General features: G+C 42.9%; 1 protein-coding gene across 3 annotated transcripts in view; it reads left to right on the top strand.

Annotated features, from left to right (window-relative positions):
- Nr4a3 (nuclear receptor subfamily 4 group A member 3) overlaps window positions 1-27,561 on the top strand; it is a 39,839-nt gene that overhangs the window by 1,222 nt on the left and 11,056 nt on the right. Inside the window, exons 1-7 of one of the 3 annotated variants that reach the window (XM_063224661.1) lie at window positions 458-636; window positions 2,084-2,257; window positions 4,451-5,424; window positions 9,074-9,203; window positions 9,675-9,847; window positions 19,385-19,584; window positions 22,558-22,736. In XM_063224661.1, coding sequence (XP_063080731.1) covers window positions 4,453-5,424; window positions 9,074-9,203; window positions 9,675-9,847; window positions 19,385-19,584; window positions 22,558-22,736 — 1,654 coding nt within the window. In that variant the 5' untranslated portion in view covers window positions 458-636; window positions 2,084-2,257; window positions 4,451-4,452. Of the gene's footprint in view, window positions 1-457; window positions 637-2,083; window positions 2,258-3,131; window positions 3,204-4,450; window positions 5,425-9,073; window positions 9,204-9,674; window positions 9,848-19,384; window positions 19,585-22,557; window positions 22,737-27,561 lie in introns of those variants that run through there. The other 2 variants (XM_063224671.1, XM_003470726.5) reach the window with 2 other exon arrangements.

The raw sequence follows: 27,561 nt of genomic DNA, 5'->3' as shown, positions 1-27,561 counted from the left end.
AGAGTGCCGGGAGGGAGGTGCCGGGAGGTTCGGTCATTCCATCGAAAATCCAGTCCTCGCTCTCTTTTTCCCACGACGGGGAAATAAGGGGAAAGAGAAGCCGCCCAACGCAGAAATTGAGCACAATGAATGAAATTACTTTATGCCAGGCATTTAGCTTAACAAGTCACGAATGCCGTGACTATCAAAAGCTTCTCAGGCCACCGCACCCTCCCAACCGTCCCTCCCCCTGCAACCCTCAGCCCCCTTCCCTAGGACTGAGCGCTCCCCGAAATTCTCCCCCGAGGTTTCCTCCGTCTCCCTCGCTCTTTCTGAGAATCTGAGTCTTTCCCTTTCTGTCCGTCTCTCCTCCGCCCCTCCTGCCCCCGCCCAACCTCCGCCCCCGCTCTCCCCGGGTTGGAAACTCCGCGGAGGAGCCCCGGTCACAATGGTGCGTTTCACGGTTCCCTCCACTCACTTCGCCACGGGGAGGGGAACACGGGGGTGTTCCTTTCGTCTGCGCACGAGAAAGAAAGGAGCTTTGACAGAGGTAGTTATTGCTTCCTAATTTACAACCCAGAGGTTCTGTGCTACCGGCCCCGGCGGCCGTGAGCAAGAGCGGCAGAACGTGTTTCCAGGCGCTGAAGCTTTGCCTAGGTAACCGGCCGTTCAGGGGGCGGAGAGAGCGGCGGGGCGCTCGGCTGGGCAGTAGGAAGGGCGGTGAGGCTCACTCCCGGGAGCCCTGGGCGCTTGGGAGGATCCCCATCTTGGGGAGACGCGAGCCCTGTCCACCCGCGTTCAGAGGTTGGCCCTTAGAGAAAGGCTGTGCTTGAAAGGCCCCCGGGAAAGAGTGGGATCCCCGGCACCCACTGAAGGAAGGGGTGGGAGAGTTGCTGGAGGCATCCACTGAAGATGCAGGGGGACGGAACGCACACGCTACAAGCCAGGAGAGATCTCTCTGTCAAAGCGCTAGCTTTCCGTCGTAGCAGCTCCGTGTGGGGCTAGAAAGGGAGTCCCCCATTGCCTGGTCATTGAAGGTGTCCCAGATCTGGGGGCTCTGACCCCTCCCCCTTTGGCTCCTGCAGCTAAAGTCCAGGCGCGGGAGTGGCAGGAGACAGCACTTGCCAGATCCTTGCGCTCCGCACACCCAGGGAGGTTTGTGTTTGGTTTTGGGGACCTTGGGGGTTCACTTCATACTCTTTGAGCTGTGCCTACCCCCAGCAAAGGGGGCGCTACTGGTTGGAGTCTGGGTCCGCCAGATGCTTTCCCCTACGCCAGCGAAGCTGCGCTTTCAGCTGCAAAGTTTCGCTAGGCGATGCGCTGAGACGTTCGTCCTAGGGCTGCGCTTGGCGCCCTCCGGAATGTGCCCCTCTGGGCTGCCGGGTAGCAGGGAGCCTGGAAGTCGCCCACCTTTTGGGACACTGCCCGCTGCGTTAGGGGACCTCCCTCCGCCCGCCCCCACAGACCGCGACCGCAGTCCCCTCCTCGCCTGGCTTAGCCTCCTTTGCGCGGTGCCCTTTTGTTTGCTTGACCCCTGGCCCCCGAAACTCCAGGCCAATAGAAGCGAAGCTCCATTAGCATTTAGAATGAAAAACGAAGACTTTCTTAATTCCTTGGGGCATTCATGCATTCGTTCCGGACCTTGTGCATTTCCTATGCAACGTGTAAAATTTATAGTTGAAGGGTTGAGGCAGGCGGAGTTGGAAAATGGCTATTTTCCGCTCGTGCTCACTCAGTGGCCCCCAAGTTCAGACAAAACTAGATCCTCAAATGTTCTCCTTCCTTAGTTTTCCTGACTTTGTGAGCTTGGGCAAAGAGAACAATTTCTGGACGACGACAGGTTGCAGCCTTTAGCCTCGGTTTGTGTGCCCAAAAACTGCGGTGAATGCTGTTCATGTTGACCTTTCCTCAGCTTTCCCCAAGGCAAAATGACTTTTTACCCAGGGTTTCCAGGACCTTTTAAAGAGCTCTACCCACACTTACTTGATAATTCTTTGTAAGTAACTAGGCTCTCTAGACAGCACTCTCCAGTTAGCCTACCCATAGGCTTGGTGATCCATCCTGGGCTCACAGCGATCTCTTGACTCTCACCATGTGCTTGCAGAGCCCACTGGGGGACAGCGCAGCCCGGCAAGCCCGGGCCCTAAGCCTGGCCACTCAGCAGAGCCAGGCTGCACCGCAGAAGCTTCGCCTCCCAGGACGTCCCCACCTTCTACACTCTCAGCCTCTGCTGGAGAGACCCCCAGCCCCACCATTCAGCGCGCAAGATACCCTCCAGGTATGTCTGCAACTTTGACCCCTTTTGGGCACTGAGAAAAATGGGTAAGGGAACTACACATCCAGAGGGCAGCTTGCCAGCCCAGTTAGTTCTGGCCAGGCATTCACGGAACAGGTGACTTCCCCAAAGGAAGCTCTTCTATGTACCACACCCTGTTGCTAGGAGTGGAAAAGTCAGATTAAATTAAACGTTGCATTTCTCAGAATTACTTTTCCTAAGCAAATTGCAAATACTGCAATAGATTAGGATCTTTAATACATTTTAAATCTTAATTTTTAACCCTTCTTTTATATCCAAGGTGTGCATTTGTGAATTATGGAACCACTTAGAGCAACGGGAGTTTTTGTTTGTATAAACCCAGTATATCATTTGGGTGCAAAAATTTAGATAAGCTCAAAGGGAAAGGGAAAAACATTTGAAGTGAAAGCCAAGGAGTAAATGTGAGTTTGGCAAAAGAAAGGACAGCAGGTTTGGTTTGCACCACCTCTTTACAAATTTGTTAAAGGGTTACTAGTTGCCAGGCTTGTGTAGGCACCAGAGATATGCAAATAAGTAAAACAGAGCCTCAGCAAGCTCATCTTCCAGCTGGAAACTTCAGAAAGCCACAAAGAACAACAATAGGTAGGGAAGGACAGCAAAGAATGACAGAAAAGACTAAGAGAAATCCTAGAGGTGCTGAAGGAGAATCAATGAAATATCAGGTAATATTTTTTCTTCTAAATGATTAGCCTTTCACATCATCCCAACAACTGGACAGACACCAAGATAAATAATCCTTTAACTTCAAACTAGTGAGTGTGCTTTTAAAGGCCTGCTTTTAAAAAAATGCAAAAGGCTTGAGCTGGCCCTTCCTCATCACTGCTTCTTCCAACAGGCCCTCATCACCTTTTTTCAAGTCAAGATTTCATCCCATACACGCATGACTCAATCAGAGTTGGAAATGTGGGTAAGAGAAAGATGTCAAAGGAAATCCAAAGTACTCACGTTTCTATTAGTCACACCTTTTACACAGCAGACGCCAAACAGACGTTAAGCACCTGGTTTTCCTTTGGCTCAGAAAAACCAACCACTAGAAAATGCCCATTTTATCACTTCTATTTAACCATAAAGAAGGAAAATAATTAGAAAAATCATCCACTAGAGCCAATAATTCTCAAGACCTTCTCACCCAGATTAGCCTCTCTGAACAATAGTAAGCATCTTGGCTACAGTCATTTTGGAGGTTCACAGTAGTCAAACTGGCAGATAAACCAAATTATTCAGAAACTGCTTTCTTCTTTTCTTGGGAACTTATTCCTCCGTCATAAGAAAATATCTCAACTAACTTGCCTATTTAATGATAAATGTGGACTGTTACCACAGAACAACCACTGACATATCTCATTAGTCGGAAATGATAAATATATTTTTGTATATGTGTGTGTATATGTATATGCACACATTGTAGAGAAGAGAACAGGTTTGGTGGGTGGTTTTTTTTCAGCTGCTGATCTTTTTCTTCGCAGATGGCACAAACTCCCCCAGTCCATTTCCTGGGCCTGTGTTCCCACCTCTCCACCTAGCTGGCTGAAGTCATCAGCAGGGGTCCAGTTTGTGCAGGCTGCTGGTCCTGTTTGGAGGAGGGAGGAGGGGGTGGGAAAAGGCAACTACAACTTGTGTGGGCAGCTTCAGTTGGCACTGGTAAAATGTTAGAATGTCACTGTCTTTCTTGGCCAGTAAGTCCCACACAGGATCTCTTTTTGACTAACTCATAGGTTTACAAATCAGTGTGCATAGCTGGGGGGACCAATGGTCTCTTTCTCCCCAAATTACTCAACTAAGCATCCGCAGGCTTTTCCTGTATCCTCCCAGCTTGTGGCTTAGGAGGCCACTCCAATTAATTTATTGCACTCAAAGCCACTTTTTAAAAACATCTTTGGTTTTATGAGGGGAGACATCAAGTTCTCAGATCTGTTGGAGAACAGAGTAAAAGAGAGAAGATGGGGATGGGAATCCCTTTTGTTTGTCAGGGATTCAGCTGTCTCCCCAAGGAGGAAAAAGTAAGTGTGGGGCGTTTAAGTCTGTGCCACCAGAAGGAGAAGAGGATGTCACTTCCTGTGCTTCCCAGATTAGAAAGCAGGGAACCCAGAGCTGCCTATTAGCTAAGGAAAGTGTTGACTTGCTTCTGAGAGACCTTTCTCCCTGGCCCTGCAGATATGCCCTGCGTGCAAGCCCAGTATAGCCCTTCGCCCCCAGGGTCCAGTTATGCTGTGCAGACCTATGGCTCGGAATACAGCACGGAGATCATGAATCCCGACTACACTAAATTGACCATGGACCTCGGCAGCACAGAGATCACGGCCACGGCCACGACGTCCCTGCCCAGCTTCAGTACCTTCATGGAGGGCTACTCGAGCAGCTACGAAATCAAGCCCTCCTGCGTGTACCAAATGCAGCCGTCTGGGCCACGGCCTTTGATCAAGATGGAGGAGGGCCGCGCACCTGGCTACCACCAGCATCACCACCACCACCATCACCATCACCACCATCACCAGCAACAGCAGCCGTCCATTCCAACCCCCTCTGGCCCTGAGGACGAGGTCCTGCCCAGCACGTCCATGTACTTCAAGGGGTCCCCGCCGTCCACCCCCACCACGCCCGTCTTCCCCTCGCAGCCCGCGCAGACGGGGCCGCTGTGGGACAACGCGCTGGCCTCCTCGGCGCCGGGCTGCATCCCGCCCGGTCCGCTGCTGGACCCGCCCATGAAGACGGTGCCCACGGTGTCCGGCACGCGCTTCCCACTCTTCCACTTCAAGCCTTCGCCGCCGCACCCTCCGGCACCCAGCCCGGCCAGCGGCAGCCACCACCTGGGTTATGACCCTACGGCCGCCGCTGCGCTCAGCCTGCCCCTGGGAGCCGCGGCCGCGGCGGGCAGCCAGGCTGGCGCGCTCGAGGGCCACCCGTACGGTCTGCCGCTGGCTAAGCGGGCGGCCGCGCTGGCTTTCCCGCCGCTCGGTCTCACGGCATCCCCTACCGCGTCCAGCCTGCTGGGCGAGAGCCCCAGCCTGCCGTCACCACCCAACAGGAGTTCCTCCTCGGGGGAGGGCACGTGCGCGGTGTGTGGGGACAACGCCGCCTGCCAGCACTATGGGGTGCGCACCTGCGAGGGCTGCAAGGGCTTCTTCAAGGTGAGCACCTGCCTCCTTTGCACCCTCCCGCACCCCTCCCCCAAGCCTGTCTTTGCTGCAGCCAGTGGTGCAGGAGTAGCCATTGTATTTTCTGGTTGGAGTCCTGTAATCAGTGAGCTCTGCGTGCCTGTTGCCTTTCCTGGCACCTTCAGACCCATTTTCTCAGGGGTTCTTAACTTCAGGTCAACATACAAGAAGGCCACCCAGATGGACTTGAGGGGTGTGCAAATCTCCTGGCCTGACATTGCCTTATGAGCATTTTTTTTTTCTTTCTGAAGAGAGCTTTCAGCAGATTGTCAAAAGGATCTGTGACTTCAACAGTGCTAAAAGCTCATTGCATTCCTTTCAGTCCATTCAGATGTCCGAGGGAGGGTCTCTATGGCAGGCCTTGGACTTTTGTGTCTCAGACTTCATAGTAAGAGCCAGGACTCTAGACTCAGAAAGGGCTGATGTGGAATTCTGGCCCCTCACTGTTTTGATCGACAGTATCTTGAAGGTAGATATTAATTATGCTTATTTCATAGATCAGGATATGGAGGTTCCGGGAAGCAGTTCACCTGCCTCAGGACAAACTCTCAGGGAACGAAATGGAGGCAATATGATGGCAGACGCTTGTATGACCCCAAAGGAATGCCCTTTTATAGTTATGTTGGAGCACAACAGACAGGCAGTTACCCACATGCCGTTTGAGGCAGCTGCACTATTGGAGATAGAAGTTAGAGTCCCACCAGTTCACGGTATCTTCTAGAAACCCTTCCTGACCTCTGCCATATGCAGTATCAGGTTTCACCACTGTTCATGCTCTCACAGACCCCAGGAGAATTTTACAGTGGAAGAGTCTGAACCTCCCCACACCTCCAGGAAGCCAGCTCTAGAGAGACAAACCCTGGGACAGGTTTTACACAGTGGCTTAGCTGTATGTGGGCCCATGGGATGGGTCCAGCTAGTCTCTTAACTCCAGAATTCCATGCTCTTTCCACCACTAGAGGGTTTGGGGGAGTGAGCAGGAAGCCCTAGTTCTCTTGCTGCCGTGTCTTCTGGTCACTGAGTCCTTCAGACACTTCTACACCACTGTCCTCTCTCCTTACCCCACTGACCATCAGTTCTACACAAGCCACTGCCCAGCCCCCAGTGCTGGACAGGACAGGAAAAAAGGAAAATGAGATGCCGATTGAGTAACTAGGATTTGGGAGACAAATATGACGTGTCTGGGAGCATGGTAGTACTGAGTCCAGAGACTCAGATGGGAGCCTTTGGCTTGACACTTCTCTCTCTCAGCCTCTATTCTCTATGAGAATAAAACTCAGAAAATGGCTGTAGTGAATGAGGTTAAAATTTATACAAAAGCACTTAATAATCATTAAAAGGCCAGAAACAACTTTATTATTAAGTGAAAATTACAAAGTGTTTGTAAAAATGTATGTTTGTGGATGGGTATGCATACCAACAACCAACAGTTATTTTTTAATGTGAGGCTAGCAATTATGTCATTAATTGAATTTTATAGATAAATGGTAAAATGTTAGGGGAAAGACTTTGCAATATGTTAAATGCCCTACAGGTCTGCGCAAATAAGAAGTTTTAAATGCAGAATCTTCCCCCTTTTTTTGCATTATGGTTGGTCTCCCTCCCACTCCTTTATTTTAGCTACTCAGGTTTTACTGGGGCTACTTGCAAGTAATTGCATTCCTTTTGAAGGTTTGATTTTTACAGCATTACATTGGAAATATTGAAGGACAGTGGAACAGAAAGCAGAAAGGGAGAAAAGGCAGAAAAACAATTAAGAGTGTATGAATAATCCACAAATAGATTCATCCTTAAATAACTGAGCGTTGACCAAAATCGGAGAATTATTTGTTATGAATCTAAAAATCTCCAGTAAGTGTTCCCCCACAGCTTCCTTTTTTTGCAGCAATCCCTTGAAAACAAATCTATACTTGAATGGGGTTGGGGCAGCATGGGAGAACCACCCCATAGATCTGTTAATTAAGGGAACAGGAGCAGGTTTTACCCAGTGGCTTTCTACCATTAAATTGAATTCTTTAAAAATGTGACATGAAGTGCAGTTAATGATGAGAATTCAGTGATTGAACCATAACGATCTCTGCCTGTCCTTGAATGGCACAGGCCCACACCAATGTGGGGAAGGCTTCAGATTATTGGGAAAATGTACACCTGAAGCAAAATGCCACCAGCACTTAAATTGGCATATTGTCTTCAGGATAATGCCGAGAAATAGACTGTTAGCAATGACTGGATGTTCAAGGAATGGGGGCTTCATTTGGGAGGTGCAGGTTTCCTAATCTTACAGACTGAGAATTTAAGTGCTTGAAACTCAGAAGTATGTTTGTGTCTTAGAATTTTGTATTTCTAACTGGACAGATATGTCTTAGACTTGAAGTAGATCAGTGGTATTAAATTTCTAAAGTTGTGTGAGGTCAGTTTAGCAGCAATACCCTCAGATGAACTTAAAGGGTGACAAGGCAAAAACTGAAACATGGAAGGTGAGGACCACTGAAAAGAAAAAGACTGCAAGTAAACCTAGAATTTTGGATACATAATACACCACAAACCCCAAGGTATCTGGGTGTTTTTCTTTGACATGCAGCCCCGACTTCCCAAATATAGGCCAACTTTCTTCTCTGTTTAGAATTGCATACATCCAGATAATTTCTGAACAATTTCACTGTAAGTGGTTAAAAAAAATGCATCCATTTGCACAAATGTTTTCAATTACGAAAAACAAGCATTCTTTTACATTTGGAGCACAAAGTATGTTTAATTATTTTCCCATGTGTCATTTTAAAAATTCTATGTGATTCTGAAAAATATGATGTTATTTTTATATCCAAGCTCAAGTTTTTATGATGTGCCTTTTGCAATATGGCTATTTTGGTGTCTGTGTCAATAGTCATTTATGAAATAACCCATTAACGGGAATTTTCACTGAAAATATATGGCCTTCGTATTTCTCTCATTTGTCTTTGGGGTTTTTTGGTGTTTTCTTAGATGTGATAGTGATTTTTTAATTCGATTTGAAGATTTTGTTTTCAAAAATCAGAAGTGGCTAGTATATTTCTTTAAAGATAAGATAAACTACAAAGATCAACTGAGTTTCTTTTTAAATTGGAATACTATTTCCTATGTGTTTTAACAAAGCAAATTCTGATTTTGCTTTTTATGATTTCATCTCTATTGAGTAACAAAGCCAGTAACTATGATATTTGACTTACAATAGTGATAGCGTTCAAAGTACATCTCAGATAATTTTGATTTTATTTTAATAAGGTCAGCAATAATCAGGGGAGTGGAACAAGTAGAAAATTATTCCCAAAGGGATATTAAAAGTGGAGGTAATCTAATCCTCCAAGGTATGATATGTTGACCTGGTAATTTCAGATATGATTTTATCACTCAGAGTTGGTGCCTCCCGAGACTTGCTTCAGAACAATCCGAGATGATTTTCATTGTCAGCAGCTAACACTAATAAAATTGTTTTTCCTGCAGGCTAGCGTGTTAGGAAATTAAATTTATCTAATTATACGAATTGCACTGTCGCTTTTCACATTGTAATTAAAATACAGCTTGTCAGGTCCTACCTCTTTCCAGAAACTATTAGTTGACTATCTCTGTATTGTATTTTTTTCAGAGAACAGTGCAGAAAAATGCAAAATATGTTTGCCTGGCAAATAAAAACTGCCCAGTGGACAAGAGACGTCGAAACCGATGTCAGTACTGTCGATTTCAGAAGTGTCTCAGTGTCGGAATGGTTAAAGAAGGTATGGATATGATGCTTTTCATCCAATTTGCTGTTCTCAGACATCACTGAAAAAATGTTAATATTTATGTAAGGATGGTGAATTTCCCTAGCTACTCTTTTATTCCAACATTTTATTTGTGTGGAATATATTTACATTTAAAAATACCTGCAGACTACTTATTCTGATTTCTCAAAATCAATAGAGAGCTTGTGTGCATGCATATGTGTTCTATTTAAGAAGGAAAATTTCAAGGATAATTCGTTACAAACTGTGAGAATGGAGTATCTTTTTCAATGTTTGCTTCGAAAATGATTCCTCATGAAATCATTATTACTCCAAACTTATCGCCACTTTTTATTTGTTTGTGTTTTTATGTGTTTGTTATTATTAATGATCACCCAACCATCATATGTTTTAATTCCTTTTTAATATTTATGCTTTTCCATAACATAATCTTTACAGATTGTTTTCTTTCTCTCTATATATCAGTTGTACGTACAGATAGTCTAAAAGGAAGGAGAGGTCGGCTGCCTTCCAAACCAAAGAGCCCATTACATCAGGAACCTTCTCAGCCCTCTCCACCTTCTCCTCCGATCTGTATGATGAATGCCCTTGTCCGAGCTTTAACAGACTCAACACCTAGAGATCTTGATTATTCCAGAGTAAGTCTGACATGTTCCACTTTTGACTGAATTATCGGCATATTATTCATGATACTTCATCGTAATAAGACTTGATTGATTTGGGGCCCAGCAGCATGATTATCAGTTTTCATACCTTTTCTGTGTTTCTCATTTCATTTAACAATTCAGTGCATCCATTGTACCAAATATTGTCTGCCTTATTGGATCTCTAATGCCTTAACAAATGATCCTGATGGGAGCTGCACTGTGGTACTCATTGGTGCGGGATTCCTGGTGTTGTGCCCATGAACATCTGTACAGGTGAACTGCGATGTGCAGATTTCTTTCATGGTCTGTGCAGAGTGACTACTGATTTTTTCATATTGTGATCAAAGTATATGTGTGAGCCTCAGTTTTTCCTCAAGCAGTTTTCCATTTCATTGGAACTGGTTAACCTGTGGCTTATTCAGAAGGAGTAGACCACTGATGGCTAGGGAGCTCTGGCTTGACCACAGGAAGTCTGAGGAGGGCTGGGGTGGAGTCCTGCCTCTCCTGGCTGCTTCCTGCCTGTGTCACCTGGTTTCTGCTCTTGGCTTTCTCTTCCCTCCAGAAGAGATGGTTATGATATTTAACCCCTGAGGGGTGTATTGAGCATCAGTCACAAAGAATGATGGAAACATTTTGAAAACCATAACATTACCAATGTTGTTAGTTAAGTCAACCAAAACTTACCAACATTTTTTATTTCCTAGGATGTAGTAAAATCTTATCAGTATGAATTCTGTGAATTGCCTTCAAATTTGTATAATACACTTAAGAGCTTTGAAACAGGATTTTCTGAGAAAATGTATAAATGTTACTGTAGGTTCTTTTTTAAAAACATTGAGGAAAGAACCCTAGTTAAACAGGATCTGATTGAAAAAGGAAGGAAAGGAAAAATATCCTAGGTACTGAATAATTCCTAAATGCTAGACGTAATAGTACATTGTTTCATTTGATCCTTTAAACATGAACTCTAGGAATCATTATCCACTGGAAGACAAGAAAATTTAGAAACATAGGTAAAGAGAGGCCAGGGCAGGGGTCCCCAGTTGGTCGATCTGATTGACAGCCACTATTAGTTTGCCTTCCCCAGGCCTGGTCAGCATTTTAGGCATCTGGTTGAACGTCTGGCAGAGAGTGAGTGTGTCTTTGCTTCTGTCTTCCTTTGGGTTGCTGTGTTGACAGAAATGGCTGGTGACCTGCTGTGATCTATTTTCTCTCCACCCCACTCTCATAGACTTTAAAGCATTCTCTCTGCACCTGACCATAAGTCCATATGAGAAGCATAGTAGATTCTTAGCACCAAATGTGAGGACTCTTGTTTTGATTATAAGTAGCATCTCTTGACTAAAGTCAAGTCTTGAATAGTATATTGCAGAATAATGCAGTAGTTAAAGATGTGGGCTTTGGAAGTCTATAGGCCTAGATGAAAATCTCCACACCATCATTTACAAGCTGAATGACCCTTACTAGCAACTAATTAATGCTTCGGTTTCCTCATCTGTGTTATAGGGTAGTAATATGTGCTTCTTATGGTTGTTTTATGAAGATTAATATAATGTTGTATGTCAAGGCTTTAGTATAGTACTGTGTACCAAACTTTCTTATTCTACTCACACGTCAAATGTACTAATGAATATAAATGTTACATATATTATGTACCACTCAGCAGTGTCATTAAGGTAAGGGTTGTGATCCCCTTCACACAAATGAGGAAATTAAAACTAGGAGAAACTAACAGGCTGACTTGTCCAAGGTCATATAGCTAACACATGTCTCAGCTAAGATTAGAAGCCAACTATATTGGACCAAAAATCTGTGTTTCTTAATATCAAGTTTCATTGACCTGCTGATTTCAGTGAAAGTGGGTACTAGATAAATATTGGGGGATGCGAACTTCTTCCTGAAGCACCCTGACCTCTGCCTATGTCATTTGTCTGTCTTAATGAAGCTTCTAACCTTAGCTTTGGCTAAGGCTTCAGCCCACGACCCGATATTGTTTTAGACTATTTGACATCACTATTGATGCCACATCCAGAGAAGGTAGGCTTCCAAAGTGATATTTTGGCCCCAAATGATCAGTCTACATGGCCTAATTGCTCATTCAGTGGCAAACCCTCCCCAGTCCTCAGAGCTGTCCCAGCTGGGAACTGTCTCCACACTGAAAAATCAATCTAGTGTGTTTGTTTGCCTCTGCACATTCAGTCTGTTAGTCTAGAGTCATCATCCTCATCAACAAACATTTATCCAATTTAATTGTTAGCTCTGTCCAAAATAGCAGATTGACCATGCCAGAGTCTGGGTCACATTGATAATACCTATGAGGCCTGCCTCAATTTTGCAAAACATATTTATTTTAATTGCATTGTTTTGGAATCAGGTTAAACCTCATAGCTTGGTTCTCCTGCTTTTAGATAGCTTTACAAAATTATCAAGAATTGGACCAAAGTCAACTAAATAAAAAGGCTTTTTAAAAAATACAGTGAGTTTTCATCAGAAACTTGGATGAAGGCACAGGAGCATGCTGATCACATTTGCAGATGACAGAAAGCTGGGAGGTATCGCTAATATGATGGATGTCAGTATCAACATTCAGAGTGATCTCGACAGGTTGGAACAGGAAGGGCTGCAACCATCACGAAGAAAGTTAACAAAAATAAATGTGAAGCTCGGCTTTTGGAATTATATAAAAAATGGGAGAGCCTTGGCTTGTCAGTGGTTCATGTTAAGAAGACGCTCCAGAGTTTGTTCTATAGACACGCAGTATAAACCAACTAAGTCTGTAACTGGTGAAAGTAAGGGATGCCCAGTTACCTGCTGCAGTGCTATAATATGAGACCACAACCAAATTTAGAGTGGTCCAGTTGACTCTGTCCCATTAGATCATACTTTAAGATGTAAGTGCAGTTCTAAACCAGGGTGTAAGAAGCATGTGGATGCGTTGTTTCTGGAAATTTGTAAGGAATGATTGAAGGAAATGGAAATATAAATACAGGATAGGAGAAGATTTGGTGGAATTAGGTGACTCTTTTGCCCTGTGACAGAAAAAAAAAAGACTGTCACTCCTGCTGGCAGATGTAGAGGGAGAAGGAGAGGGACAGACAAGCTCTCCTGGCCGTACGAGCAGCTGTCAAAGTGTGAGATCAGCAACACGAGAAGTAATCAAGGAGAACATGTAACAGGATTCCGCACAAGGGGGAAAGGTTATTCTGGATGACATTAAGTCCTTTCCAACTTAAGATTTTATGATTCCAATGTTTGCTTATTATCCTTACATGCAAGTATTTATGCGTACACATACAAGAGCACATATGGTGAAGTAACTTGGTATTTACCAATATTGAACTTGCTTTGTTCTCAAACCATTAGTACAGAAAATGAATGAAACAAATGACTTTATTGAGTGCCTACTTTGAGCCAGTCATCACTGTGTGTTTCTTATATAATTTCACCTGGTCCCCAGCTCCATATGGCATAATTTATGGTTTCAGTTATTTTTAAGACTGTCAGCTGTTAAACTGAAACTTTCATAATATCTTCCCCTTTTTATTTTGTATTTACAAACTCACGGAACTGGAAGTGATTCTGAGACCATCTATTCTGACCCTTATGACTCCAAGACAAGCAAAATAAGGGTTAAAGGGGTTAGTTTGCTTGGCAAACATCAGTAGCAGAGCTAGGAAGAGTTCCAAATCATATCATTCGAGGTAGTGTTTCTATTTCATCATACTGTCGCTGTTATTTAATGGCAATTAGATTTTTTTAAAAAAAAATAGAAACTATTAAATTTTTCTAAAATTATAATAATAGTAAATTACACCCATTTGTTTTTTAAAAGGCAAACCATTTAGAAGTGGATACACTAAAAAAATCTTCTCCTCTTTTATACCTGCCTCATCCAACTCCTCAACAGTAACTAATATGAACATTTTAGTATATATCTATAATTGACTACATTTTAAATTTGCTCTGTCAAGTTTGCATCTGAGAGTCAACTTGACCAATACAGTTTTTTAAAGGTGCTGTCTTCCTCAGTGAACCAGGTCAATAAAGAGAAGAGAATTTTGCAAGCCCTGTATATTTTAATCCTCACGTATCACCATATATGCCTTTCAGGTAGGAAGTGAGCAGTTTTCTCCCTGTTAGTGGGAAAGGGAAAGGTTTTGTTCCAAGTCACAGAGAGAATGAATGTTTCAAAAGGCCAGAAGAGAGCTCCTGAACTCTGTGACGCATTCCTGGCTCTGGGATCTTCGCTTCTCCTTTGGGCCAAACTTCTCTCCCTCCTAAATGAGCTCAGATCATTGTACATCAGTGCAGTCAAAACATGTCACATTTGATTTGTTTCTCCTCGAAAGGCTGCTATTCTCTGCCCCACAGTTGCTTTTAATTTAGCAGTACAAGTATATATAGACACTGAGCTTGGCTTCAGTGCTTGCATAATTACTTATGAGCAAATATACTTAATGCCCTCATTAGTTGGTCACTCCCAGTATTTTTGAGCATATTAGCATGTGTTCTTATCATCAGTGCCACTTAATGCAGACACAGACTGCAAATATGAGAGATATTGCTCAGATAAAACCAGGCACCAGCAAATGGCATTTAAATGTTAACAAGATAGGCTATAAGCAACCATGTGCCTAACATGTGTTAGACCTAAGGAGTCAGCAGCATGAAAACTGCCAGAAGCTTCTCAGAAGGCAGACTCAAACTGCCACCAGTTAATTGACTAGATGATTTCAGGCCGGTTCCCATCCCTCTGCAGACCTGTATCCTTATCTGAATACTGCAGAGATCAGACCAACTGCATTCCTGTGATCTTTTCCAGCCTTGTCATCCCCTGACCCTCGAGCCCATACGCCTGCTACAGCTCCATCAACAATACAAGTTAGCATTTCCTTGAGCTGGAACCTATACTGCCTCTACCAGAAAGAGCTGTGGTGTTTGCTTTAAAATGCAGATTTCCAGGCCATGGTCAGACCTCCTGAATCAGAGCTGGTGAAAAAAGAAAGCAGGCCAGAATCTGTATTTTAACAAGTGCCTTGGATGGTTCTTTGGCACACTAAGCTTTGGGAGCCACCAATATAGATTAATAATGACAGCTTATTTTACCTTGAACTTCCCAGTTTTGTTCAAATTGAGAACAGATAGTCAGCAGAGATACACGTTTTCCAGAAAGCAATGAAATTCATTTAAAAAATACCTGCTAAATGCCTGTTGAGTGTCAGACACTGTTCTGGGGCAGTGGACACACTGATTGTTGAACAGGACAAAGCCCACACACTGATGGAACTTACACACCAGCGAAAAAGACAAAAGGAAAACGCATAACAGCAGTGATATCATTGGTGAAGAGGATTTTTGGCTTCTTGTTTTTTTGTAGGGGGGAGAGGGACAAGCAATTAGGTCAGAAAAGAAGAAATTTGGGGAAAATATATTTATGGCCAATTTTGTTTTCATTGACAATTTTTAAATGTCATTTTTTAAAAAATGCAACAACTCAAGAATATATATACATAGTTTGACAATAGAATAATCAGATCTAAATTTTTAGAGCTATAAAGACTAGGGAAAAGAAACTAAAGGGAAAAAAAACTTGTCCTTAGGCTACTTTACGTATTTAGCTAGAGCTAAAAATGTGACAAATTCCATTTTGCTATTAAAGCATCATATTTTAGCGCTGATGTTCACCATTCAAATAATTTATTTTAGAAATAAGCTATTGCTGAAGTCTGAGTTTTAACAGGCTGTTACTGCTCTGTGGAACTCAGTTAAAATAATATCTATTACTATTGTTTGCATCTCCAGATTCTCATTCTAGATGCTTTGGAGAAATCTCAGTTAAGGATTGGTTATTGGGGCTGGGGGTTTAGCTCAGCAGCATAAGCGCCTGCCTTGCAAGCAAGCGGTCGTGAGTTCGATCCCTGATACCGATAAAAATGAAAAAGACAAAAAAAAAAGGATTGGTTATCACTGAATGTACCTCTGTGTCTTTTACTACTGTTAAATCCACAATCTGGTGAATCAAGAATTCATATAGTTGGAATGAAAAATTAGCAGAAGCAGGATAAAAGTCCATTTTAAAAAATCTATTTATATTTGGTTTGTGTTGAATTGGCATAATCAATAAACAAATATTTCTAGATTCTCTTTGATGAGTCTAAATCTATCTCACCTGGAAGCAATGGGCTCCTGAGAAGCACAGAAGCAGAAGTAGGGGCCCAGTGCTTCCAACTCCAGGTCTAAACTAGTAGGCAAGGCAGAGAATGCAGGATGCTTTGTATTACTTTTAAAATTTTATGTGTAGAAAAGGAAATGGCTTTTCTTTTCTCCCAGCATTGGACACTGACCCTTCAGTCACCCCCAGATTACTGGTGGATCAGGCTGAATCCAGTTTGGCTCCAAAATTTTGGGACTCGGACCAGAATCACTGCAGGTGAAGCCCAGCGGTCTGGCTGAAGTCTGTTAGGCCAGGCCTGCTGGCTTTCCTCCTTGCTGAGCTCCATCAGAGAAATATACACACACAGAGTAGGCAGGGACTGCTCTTCCCTGAGTGCAGGAGCATGAAATGTGAGCCCAGCAGGAGCAGAAGCCTGCAGAGGATGCTTGGTGAAAGCTCTGCGCTCTGGTGGGTTCTGAACAAATATTGAGAGCAGAACAATTGTTGAGGTGTGAACCATGTTTCAGGGCAGTCGGTGCAGAAGGGTGATGTTAGATCCCACTCCCAAGGAAAAGTTTGTATCTTTTTCTTTCATTTAACCTGCTATTTAAAAACAAAATAATGTTGAATTAGTGTCAAATTTTAGGCAACATTGAACCTGGTATGATTTAGCAGTATTAGGAATCTTTGACTGCAAGAGACAGAAGAAATCTGAGGAATCAGCAAAACCAGTCAGTTTCTGTTTGAGACAAAGAGACTGGGAAATTAAGTGATTTGTGTATAGCTGCACAGTAGGTCAGTGCCAGAACCTTATAGGCAGTCCTGTTACCAATCCAATGTATTTTACTTCATATTTCCATTTACTTGGAAATTTCACATGTAATGCTGCCAGCTTTTAAGAGGCAGCATTTACCCTACCCTCAAAGAATATTATGAAATCGTATTAATGAAACAGAATGTTAAAAAAAAATTAAATTCTTTTTTCTCCACTTGTCTCCCATTAAGAGTGCATACATGGAGAAGAGGTGATGGGAAGTGTCTCTGACCCAGGGTCATGCCACATTCTTGACTGTCCTTGGGAAGAAGGTCTGGTCTGCCTCCTTCCCCTGGACTTTGCTCTCAGGTCTGTGGCATTGTACGGTGTCCAGAACTTCATAGAATCCCAGGTATTTTATAGGATTGTTGGGAATCCTACAACAGAGGAGCCAGGGCTCTACACTGAACTCAGTGCAATAGAAAATCAGGATGAAGATTAGGAACTCCTACTTTAACCCATTCTTCTGTTCAGTGAATACATAAGCGAATAGGTAGTATCCAAATCCTTACAGGTAGCATCACTGTCAGCCTTTGTTAAACTTGTTCTACATGTCTGATCCTTCCCTAGCTTATCATATTTAACCATAACAACTAAATTTTGAAGAAAGTAGTATTATCCCTATCCTAGAAGGAGAAAACCAGGGCTCCGAAATATGAAATAACACCATAAAATTAATTTGTATATCAAGGGCCAGGACAAAACAGGGATTAAACTACTTGGGCTCCCTACTTGGTGTTTCTTTAGTTTGGTCTTGCTGTTTGCTGGAAAAGCACAAAAAAAGCAAGACAGAATTCAGTGTTCAGAGCCTCATTTCCTCATTCCTATAGTTCTGCGGTAAATACCTCAGTTCTGCTTATTGGCTGTTTCTTCTGCAATTAGGTTTGGGTGCTGTGGCAAACCTAAGCAATTCTTTTGTTGAAAACAATGTTCAACAAGCATTTTGTCAGTTGTGTGCCAGTTACTGTGCTGTTGACAGAAACACGGGACCAGTGAATACAGATCTTGAGAGTTCCAAGTAAAGTAGAATGGAATGATTTTTAAAGATCCCAAAAACCATCCCACCAGGCTTCCAGCTAGCATATTAATAGCCAGGAGGTGCAGGACTTGAAATCCCATGACCAGTTAATTCCTGCTTTATCGCTATTGATTCCTAACTTGGAAAATTTCTTGGCCTCTCTGAGCCACAGTTTCTTCATCTGTAAAATACAGGTTAAAATCTCTGTCCCAGGAAAAGTAATTAAGAGACGCAATGCAAATTCACACTTAGCTATGCTAGTATAGGGGCCATGGTGTACACATTTATGCATGTTTTATGTATCTTAAATCTCTGTGCTATCATTGTACCTTGATTATCATCTTGCCACATCAATCTTCCTGCCTGAAGCAGAATTTCTTTTCCTCAGTGGTTTAAGCAAACTCACAATTCTACCAAAATATCCAAAAGCTGGGTAGAGATATAAAGACTTATCCCTACCTCTCCCTGTCTCCCTTCCTTTTTTTTTTTTCCTTTCTTCCACTGTTCAGTCTTTCTTTCCTTTCTTTCTTCCTGCTTTTCTTTTCTCTCTTCTTTTTTCTTTCTTTCTTTCTTCCTCTCTCCCTTCCTCCCTCCCTCCCTCTCCTCTCTTTCTTTCTCAATCAGTGCTGCCCAGTAGATTTTCAGTAGTTGGAACTGTCTATGCCACATTTGCTTTTAGAAATGTGGCTAATGTGATGCAGAAGTGACTCTTAAATTTTATTTAAATTTTTATAAGTATGCATAGGTCCAAAATCTAATGTCACACAGCTGCTTGAGCTCTGCCAAGGAGACACCCCACTAGTCTGTTTTATTTCACAGAAATCCATCAACAGCAAGCAAAACACATTCATTTCTCATGAATGTGTTAGTCTCTAGTTAGTTCTTGTCATTCTCTTAAGTTTTGTGTAGATGAGAGTCACCTGGAGGTCTCGCTCAACTAGTCTGCCAGGCCTATTCCTAGAGTTCCTGGGGTGGGACCTGTGATCATCATTTCTAGCGCATTCCTAGGTATCCCCAATGCTGCTGTTCCAGAGAACACATTTGGAACCAGTAGGTTCTGGTTCTGCAGCATCTTGTGGGGAAACTGCCAAGGATAATAGAATCCCTGGGTACTTACTAAGAGCCAGACCTCAAGGGCAATGGTTCTCAATGTGAGCTGCTGTTTGCAGGCATCTGGGGAGCTTTTACAACTCCCATTGGCCAGGCCTAACTTCTTGGCCAGTGAGACCCTGATAAAAGTGTTTTTTAAAGAAAGTCTGGTGATCTCAGATGACTGCTGTGCACAGTCAAGGTTGAAAATTACTGCACTACTGGAATTTGTGCAAACTGTTTTGTCTATTGAGTAATAACAATAAATCACTTCGTTTAGATCAGAGGACCATTGTGAGAATCAGATGAGGCTGGGAAGGTAAGAGGATTCTGTAAACCTCAGAACCTAAGAGTAAAGATGTCAGCGTTGACAGTCTGGAAGAGCCAATTTGCAAATGATGGTGTGTTTCCATGGAATCAGGATGACACTGTTGTCTGTGGTCTGCATTTCAGTACTGCCCCACTGACCAGGCTGCTGCAGGCACGGATGCTGAGCATGTGCAACAGTTCTACAACCTCCTGACTGCTTCCATTGATGTATCCAGAAGCTGGGCAGAAAAGATTCCGGGATTTACTGATCTCCCCAGAGAAGATCAGACGTTACTTATTGAATCAGCCTTTTTGGAGCTGTTTGTTCTCAGACTTTCCATCAGGTAATGACTATTAATTCACCTTTCCTTAGTCTACGCTTTTCTTTGAAGACGTTTTCACCCTTCTATGTTTGTAACTGAATCATTATTGAGAAGTTTGCTGAAGAAGCAAACATGAAATATGACCAAGTAACTTAAAGCACTAAACAGTGGGTAATGGAAAGAGCGCTGGTATGAAAGCCAGGACCCCTGAGTTCTAGCATGAACTGGCTGAGCAGGTCATGGCCTTAGTGCAAACTCAGCTCCCTCGATAAGGAGGATGGATTTGGTGATCTTTGATGTTCTTAGCAGCTCCAATATTCTGTGCTTCTAGGAAGAGTCTTGTGATGCATAAGATATTTCCTGGGAGCAAGTGTTTGCTTGGAAATGCTGTATTTCTCTCATGGGTTTCTGTTTTACAAGTTACTTTCCCAGAACACCTGATGGGACTCTAAAAAGTCCCCACTGCTTCTCAATCCCCAGCATTTACTCAAAGAGAACAATTCCTTAGTCAAGAGATTTAGTCTAGCTTCTCTTACACAGTGACACCAAATACAACCAGGAAGTGATTTTTCAAAAACTTAAATCTCAGCTTTACATTTCTCTCCTAAATTCTCCATGTAGCCTTTTTAGGTTTTTTCAAGACTTTCCTACACTAGTTTTATTTGAAACACAAGTATTTTTCTTTATATAATGGCAAATAGTTCAAATAATGCTAAACATGAACCACTGACTAATATAAGGATTTTTGACATGAAACAAATTATTTTTTAAAAATCAAAACAGCCAGACATGGTGGTGCATACTTGTAATCCTAGCACTTAGGAGGATGAAGCAGGAGAATCACTTCAAGTGTGAGCAAAACTCTATCTCAACAACCACCACCACTGCCACCACCTTGTAAGAAAAAAAGAACAGTTATATACAAAAACTACCTGGAGTTTTCAAGCCGATTCCAAAAGTAAAATGAGTTTATAAGATCTATGGTGAAGCCCAAACATTCCACCCCTGCTTTGGAGAAGGGATATAGTACAACATTCAGTCACCTGAAGATGGATTGCCAGAGGTTTCTGTATGTAAATTTCAAGTCATTTTTGTGTGTGCAGAATCATTCAGATCTTCCCCAAACTGAGTCCCCTGGCTTTTTTCCTCTCCCATACTCCCGAGGTTGTACGTGCAGCCTTTTGAAAATCGTACTTTAACATACATGGCATGATTATTTGCATCTTCCTTGTTTCCCTTCAGTTTTACACTTTTAGGAGATGGCACCAAATTTCATCAAATATTTAAAGAAAAAGCATAATCTTTCCCGTCTTTCTTTTTCTTACCTTCTTCCCAGTCTTGTACTTTGGTACTAGAAACTACTGTTGAATGTATAGGCTTCCATGCCTCCTTCTCATCTATTTTGTTTTGCTAGACTTTGAAGGAAGTTCAGAAATCTGCATTTTCATCTTATGTTCGGGAGATTCCGAGGCCAGTGGTCAGAGGTCCATGTTTAAATTCTGACATTGAATTGTTCTGTCCTGTGTGTGCCATGTGTAAAGTGATCAGTAGGAAAGATGGGGTGAAATTACAAACAGCATCAGTAATTAGCTTCATTTATAACCAACCCTATGTACAGTAAGTCCCCAAGTTAGGAACATTTGAGTTGTGAATTTTCACAGGTATATGGTAAGATTTGCAGTGTACTATGTAAGACTAACTTTTGTCAAGTCACAAATGAATCCAACTTATGAATGTTCTCCAAGAGCAGAACTTGTTTGTAAGTCAGGGACTTACTGTATACTAGAGCCAAGCAGCAGTGTGACTGTTGTCTATGACACATGCAGCAAAGGGTTAATTAAATAGGTGATAAGCTCTATGCAGGTGGGTACCATATCTTCCTATTCACTACTTGGTACTCAGTAAATATTTGCTGAGAGAAGGAATGAAAAAATGCACAGTTCTGTAAATCTGTATAACTTGTACCCTTTCTCTGCTTTTTTTTCTCCTTAAATAAAATTAAAAAAAAAAGAAAAAATGCACAGTTAAAGGGGTTAATTTTGTTAATGCAGTATGCCAACATAGATAAATACATAGGAAGATACTTTTAAAAGTTAAAGGAAAGCTAATTTTAAAGTATGAACAACATGGAATTCAGAATTAGTTACACCAAATGCTTTTTATATCCTCTTGTGTACTAGATACTGTGCATAGGCTTTCAAATCCTTTATTTAATTCCCCTAACAGCTTTAGGAGTTAGTAATTAGAATTTCTGTTTCATAGGTCCGGATAGGTCAAAGGAATGTCCAGGGTCACACTGCAAAGTGATGTTCAATGCATGTTCCAACTCCTCGTATGAGAGAGTATACAATGACTCTGGATATAACATGAATGATCAGGGCAGGTTTAGAAATACTCCCCACAGTTTCAATGTTCAAAATGAAAAAAGCAATGTAAATTTAGGACTCATTTTATGTTAGGTCACTTATTAATTTGTCATTGACTTCTTGCACTTGCAGGAACTTGATGCTTTACATCTGCACAGAGGGATTGTAGTAGCTTAGCCTCAGGTCTTATCAGTTCTTGACACCTGAGAAAAAAAGAGACCAGCCCTGACTCAGGAGTTCTGAAGGGAACAGTGTCATGCTCATTGCAGGGAGAGGCAGTGCAGTGGGCTTTCCTTCCATAGTCCCTGAGCACCTGCTCATCTATGTCTTGTCCCAGGGCAAGCTGGTTATGATTCTAGTAATAAGAAAGCAGGTACCACAACCCCACCATGCTCTGGGCTGATGCTCCCCAGGCTCTATCACAGCGAAGTGATGTTGACTATTTATTCCCAACAACAAAGCCTTGTTCCTTGGAGGTGTACGGACCTGCTTTGACACCACTTGTCATAGACTTCTTGCACTTGCAGGAACACTGTCCCATGGCTGTCCAGTTGCCTGTAGTTATGATGTTATAGTGTTGGTCAGACTAGACAGACCAGTTTAATGTGTCTCCCTCCTCTACCTCCAGGTCAAACACTGCTGAAGATAAGTTTGTGTTCTGCAATGGACTTGTCCTGCATCGACTTCAGTGCCTTCGTGGATTTGGGGAGTGGCTCGACTCCATTAAAGACTTTTCCTTAAATTTGCAGAGCCTGAACCTTGATATCCAAGCCTTAGCCTGCCTGTCAGCACTGAGCATGATCACAGGTGAGCGCCACCTTGCTGAAATGGAAAGTGATCACATCCCCTTTCTCTCCTCTCCTGTGTCAAGGTGGATCTTGGTCTGGACTGTCTCACCAGAAAATTAGGAAAATGATTATCACTTTTCTAAAGTCTGTTAAAATTAGTTCAAACTAGGAAACATACATCTACAGCTTGTCACAAACTTCTAGAAAAGAGTATCTGTATTTAGTTATCATTGTCAGCAAATCCACTATTTAAAAATCTAACTTTCTGTGCAAGCTCTGTTGACAGTTGGAGTGACTGTTTCAGGGTTGTTTTTACAAAGACTTTCCAAGGAATATTACCTTCCCAGCCCATTTCTGCAGAGCAGAGGTGGCAAGACTCCCTTCCCCAAGCCTTGCCTACTCACTCATGCAAAGACAAAGAACTACAGACATATAAAGTCTATTTGACGTATTAACTTTGATCAGGACAGGATTAAGGAAGATGGGTGGTTGTGAAAAGTAAAAACAGATCAACTCAACAGTTTAAAAGAAACTAGAAACATAAAACAGATATGGTTTCTGTGTTATTCCACTGTTCCTCTCCATGTCTCTCCTTTCCTTTCTTTTGGGAGGTAAAGAATGGACAGAGAGGTGTTGGCTGGAGAGGAAACATTGACCATCAGTCCCTGGCCTCGCTGCTGTTGTTTTTGCCCCCACATTCTTGCACTTTCCTGTTGGATTGCATCCTTTCCAGTCTGGCTTGATCAGTGGCAGGAACTGGGGGCTTCACAGAGGCCAACCAGATCCAGGGAAGTTCATCCTTGTCCTTCTGGTCAGATCCAAGAACAGGCCAGGCTGCTGGGCTGAGAGCAAAGTTCAGAGCTGATATGCTCTTGGTGGAGGAAATGATCTCTAGGCAGGCCGTGAATTTCCAGAGGCTTGAGTGAATCTCTTGACACAAATGGCTTCTTCTTTCCAGTTTATCAGAGTTGTGTTTTAGTTTGCCTAAAGATGTATGCGTCTTCTTGAAGTATTTCCTGGGAGCTGTAAGTGAGATGTAACTTCGTATTTTCAGAGGCTGGGTTGGTTCATTATTTGACTATATAAATGCAAAGCAAAGAAGTATGTGTGGCAGTTAGGAATCAGACACTGGATTGTTCGGAGTGGAGCCTGACTTCCTCCTGGTCTTTGGTACTGGCTGAGAAACTCACCTCCTTTTATGGGGTTGCCAGACTCCCAAGAGGGCCATTAATAAAACAAAACCCAAAAGCAGCATCAGAGGATATGAATTCCATTTAAAGGGCTTTTGAATGACACATACCAGAGCACCTGAAGGACATAAACACATTTAAGGCACAAGGTATCACCCCTCAGTACAGTAATAAAATGAGTTCAAAAGCTACCTATGCACTGAAACTATGCAGCTCAATTTCAGGACCATTCAGCTCTTGCTAGGACAGTTAGGCATTCAAAACTGGAAAGTATGGGTTTGTTTTTTTTTTTTTTTTGTCTTTTTCCTTTTTATCGGTACCAGGGATCAAACTCACGACTGCCTGCTTGCAAGGCAGGCGCTTATGCCTGAGCTAAATCCCCAGCCCTGAAAGTATGGATTTTTACTCATTTTGATGTTAAGAAAGCACCAGAGCTAACCATGGCTTTCTGCAAATAAAACCAGTCCATTGCCACCTCTCTGTGGAAATGGATATGAAGTCTTATTAATCATCACATCCTGCATGGCATGTTGTGACGGTACACAGCCCTGCAGGATACAGAGCACGCAAGCCATGGATGTGACGTAGTGTGTCCAGTGCCGTGGTGGAGATGTGAGAGTGAGCACCAACCACCAAGAGACTGCAGGGGTCCCGGGTCTTCTCAGAGGGGATTACAGGGGCTGCTCCTTGAAATACAGCAGAGGCTGGATGGAAGGCTGTGAGCACTGCAGGCATAAATAAAAATTTTCCAAAGCCTTTGAAAATATAGCTGTCACAAATTTCAGGAAAGAGACAACAGCAAAGAATGATGGAAGATGCCTGTCGGCTGATGAGGGAGGGTGGGGCAGGGCAAGCAGAACATTTCACACCGAGACAGACAAAACACATAGCGTTTATCTTGATAGCCTTGGAAAGCTAGGAAGGTGGCAACCAGAGGTGCCTGATGGCTTGCATTTTAGAAAGAGCTACCCTGCCAGCTAGTTTTCAGCACAAATTAGGGCAGGAAGGAGATAATGTAATGTGTGAGATGTGGCTTACGAGGAGGGCCTGCCCCAAAGACCTACTTTTTTTCTTTCTTTATTTTTACTCTGAAAGTGGAAATTAATGAACACCAGAGCTAAGAGCCATGTGGGTTCCAGGCAGTCCCAACCTGGACAGACCAGCAGTTCAGCACAGAGGGTACAGAGTAAGAATGAGGGGTAAGGTGGTGCCTGTCTCTGTGTCCCATTTGTTCTGCACCCTGTGACAATAGCTCTGCCTGCTGCCTGTTTGTTGGAAGACTTGCTGGAGGAGGAGGCTGTTTGGTTTGACAGAAAGAGCATGGATGTTGGAATCCAGCATCCTCTTACTAATCTGTCGTATCACTTTAATAAGTATGTACTGTTGACTAATGCATTACATTTCTCTGAGCTTCAGTTTTCCCCTCCATAAAATGGGAACAATATCAGTTCTAGTGTGGATTATGGGAAGCAGCGTTTGTGATGTAGCTGGATTCAGGAGAGGCACTTGGTCCGCTTACATTCTTCCTTGGAGCGATGTTGACATGGGTCCCTCTAATTTGACATATGTCTGCCCCTTCCTTTAGAAACCCTGGCTGGTCCAGAATCTAACCCCATGCCATGAGGAAAGAGGTGGTGGCATTAGATAGCAGGGTGTTCAGTGCCAATTTCCTTGGACACTTGAGAGAGCGACTTGAATTAATGTAATCAGGTTACACTGACAGTAGCCCTGGTGCTTTATGGTGCCGGCTTTGGGCCTTGCCCTCAGGACAATGCCACTTCCTCTCTTCACTCCTGCCACCCTGTGCAGAGCATCTGTTAAAGATTCTGTAGTTGTAACCCAAAGAAAACAAGCCCACTGTTCTCACTTCCGGCCCTCACAGCACTGTCTTGTGAGTTGTTGGTGAGGAGGGCTTTGAAATTCATGGAAGCATCCAGAAATGGCAACCAAGGGGATGCCTGGGAGTCAGTGCACACTGTCGTGGTTGTTAACTTTCACTGAAATGTGAGTTGCCATGAATCTTGACTTTTTCATCTTTTTTTTTCCCTCAACAAATCTACGAGTACTCTACCACTGAGCTACATTACCAGCCCTTTTTAAAAAATTATGTTTTTATTTTGAGACAGGGTTTTGCTAAGTTGCCCAGATGGGACTTGAACTTTCAATCCTTCTACCTCAGCCTTCTGAGTACTGTGATTAGAATCTTGACTTCTGAATAAGCACCATTAATCATAGAGAGTAACTGTGGAGTATTAGCTGAGCCATTGCTATTAGAATATTCATCCCCAAAATGTCTGTTCTTAAACCAGAGAACAACTCACAAGAGGGAAATCGAGTCTTGGAAGTTTAACTAGACTGGCTTCCAGGAAAAGTATTAAGAACCTGGATGATACACGTTTACATAAATGTGCCCCCCCATTCTATTTCTTCCTCCTCCTCTTCTCTCTAGGCCCCTTCATGAAAAATAGGTGATAAGATGGGGCAGGAAATGGTTTCTTTCAGGTCACACTCCCTACAGTCTAAGGGAGTTCCCCACAGCTGTGCTTTTCAAATGCTGTTAGCCTTCTAGTTGTTAACACTAGTTTGTCAGCCCTAACTATCACCTTTGATTGGCACTGCATCCCTGGAATAATAGAAATGCTCACCTTCTGTTTGGACAACCTTGCTGGTGTTGGTATCTTGTTGCAGTTAATTGTGTTTAACAAATAAAAAGGCCTCCAAGCAGAAAGTTAGGGTGCAGTTACCATCTTATAAATATCTGCTCATTAAATAGCTAGGAGGCCTGTAAGTGCCAAACCCTGTGACAGTGACTAGCAATGTAAAGAGGAGCCAGGCTGGTGGAATTCTGCTGTTGGAAAATGGACAGCCTCCCCAGAGAGCATGCACGACTATCATATAATGAATTCATTGTGTAGTGGTCAGTGCTCATGCCCTTAAAAGGACCCAGTTCTTGGCAAGGGAAGTCCAGAGAATTACCAACATTTTGGGGGTGAGGGAAGTCATTCATCACTAGCATTCATTGGTCATGAATGACTTCTCAAGGAAGTGGCATCTAGACTGAGAAGATATAAAAGATATTCTAGTGCAAGGAAACTGAAAGACAAGGCTGTGACAGTTGAACACTCAGTATGTTTTTGGGAAAAACCATGCATGGCGGAGTTGAATTATGCATGTGCTAAATCACGTATGTGACCTCTGTAGAAAAAAGAGAAAATTTGTAAAGGTATGTAGGCAATTCCTTTCAGTGTCCTTATGTTGTGACTCAAGCATGAGAGAGCAGATATAAACCCACTGTGGGAGGATGTCCTGTGCTTTGGGGAAATTTAGAGGATTTTTAGCAAAACAACTGATTCTCTGAGACATTTCCCTTATGCTCTGACATTATGACCTAACTACTGGATGTTGTAAAATGCATTTCCCATACAATAATAGGGGCACTAGGAGTGGAAGGGTCATGTTGGACCAGAAGGAAAAGGAAATCTTCCGTGCCCCAGTGCCATTTTGTGAATCACTACATTCTAAGGATGTCCCCCTTGGATTTCTTTTCCATACTCAGGTCTCCAGTCAGGTGAGACAGTAACTTCTTTCTCTTTTATCTGTATTGTTTTTGATCTTATTGGAACATGACCTCTAAAACTGAAGAGGAGGAAGGCA

Source organism: Cavia porcellus, unplaced genomic scaffold (assembly GCF_034190915.1).
Source record: "Cavia porcellus strain 051 isolate PalLab524CR breed Dunkin Hartley unplaced genomic scaffold, mCavPor4.1 scaffold_1, whole genome shotgun sequence".
NCBI classification, from domain to species: Eukaryota; Metazoa; Chordata; class Mammalia; order Rodentia; family Caviidae; genus Cavia; species Cavia porcellus.
The sequence above is the reverse complement of the archived record's forward strand: the minus strand, read 5'-3'. Positions and strand labels throughout refer to the sequence as shown.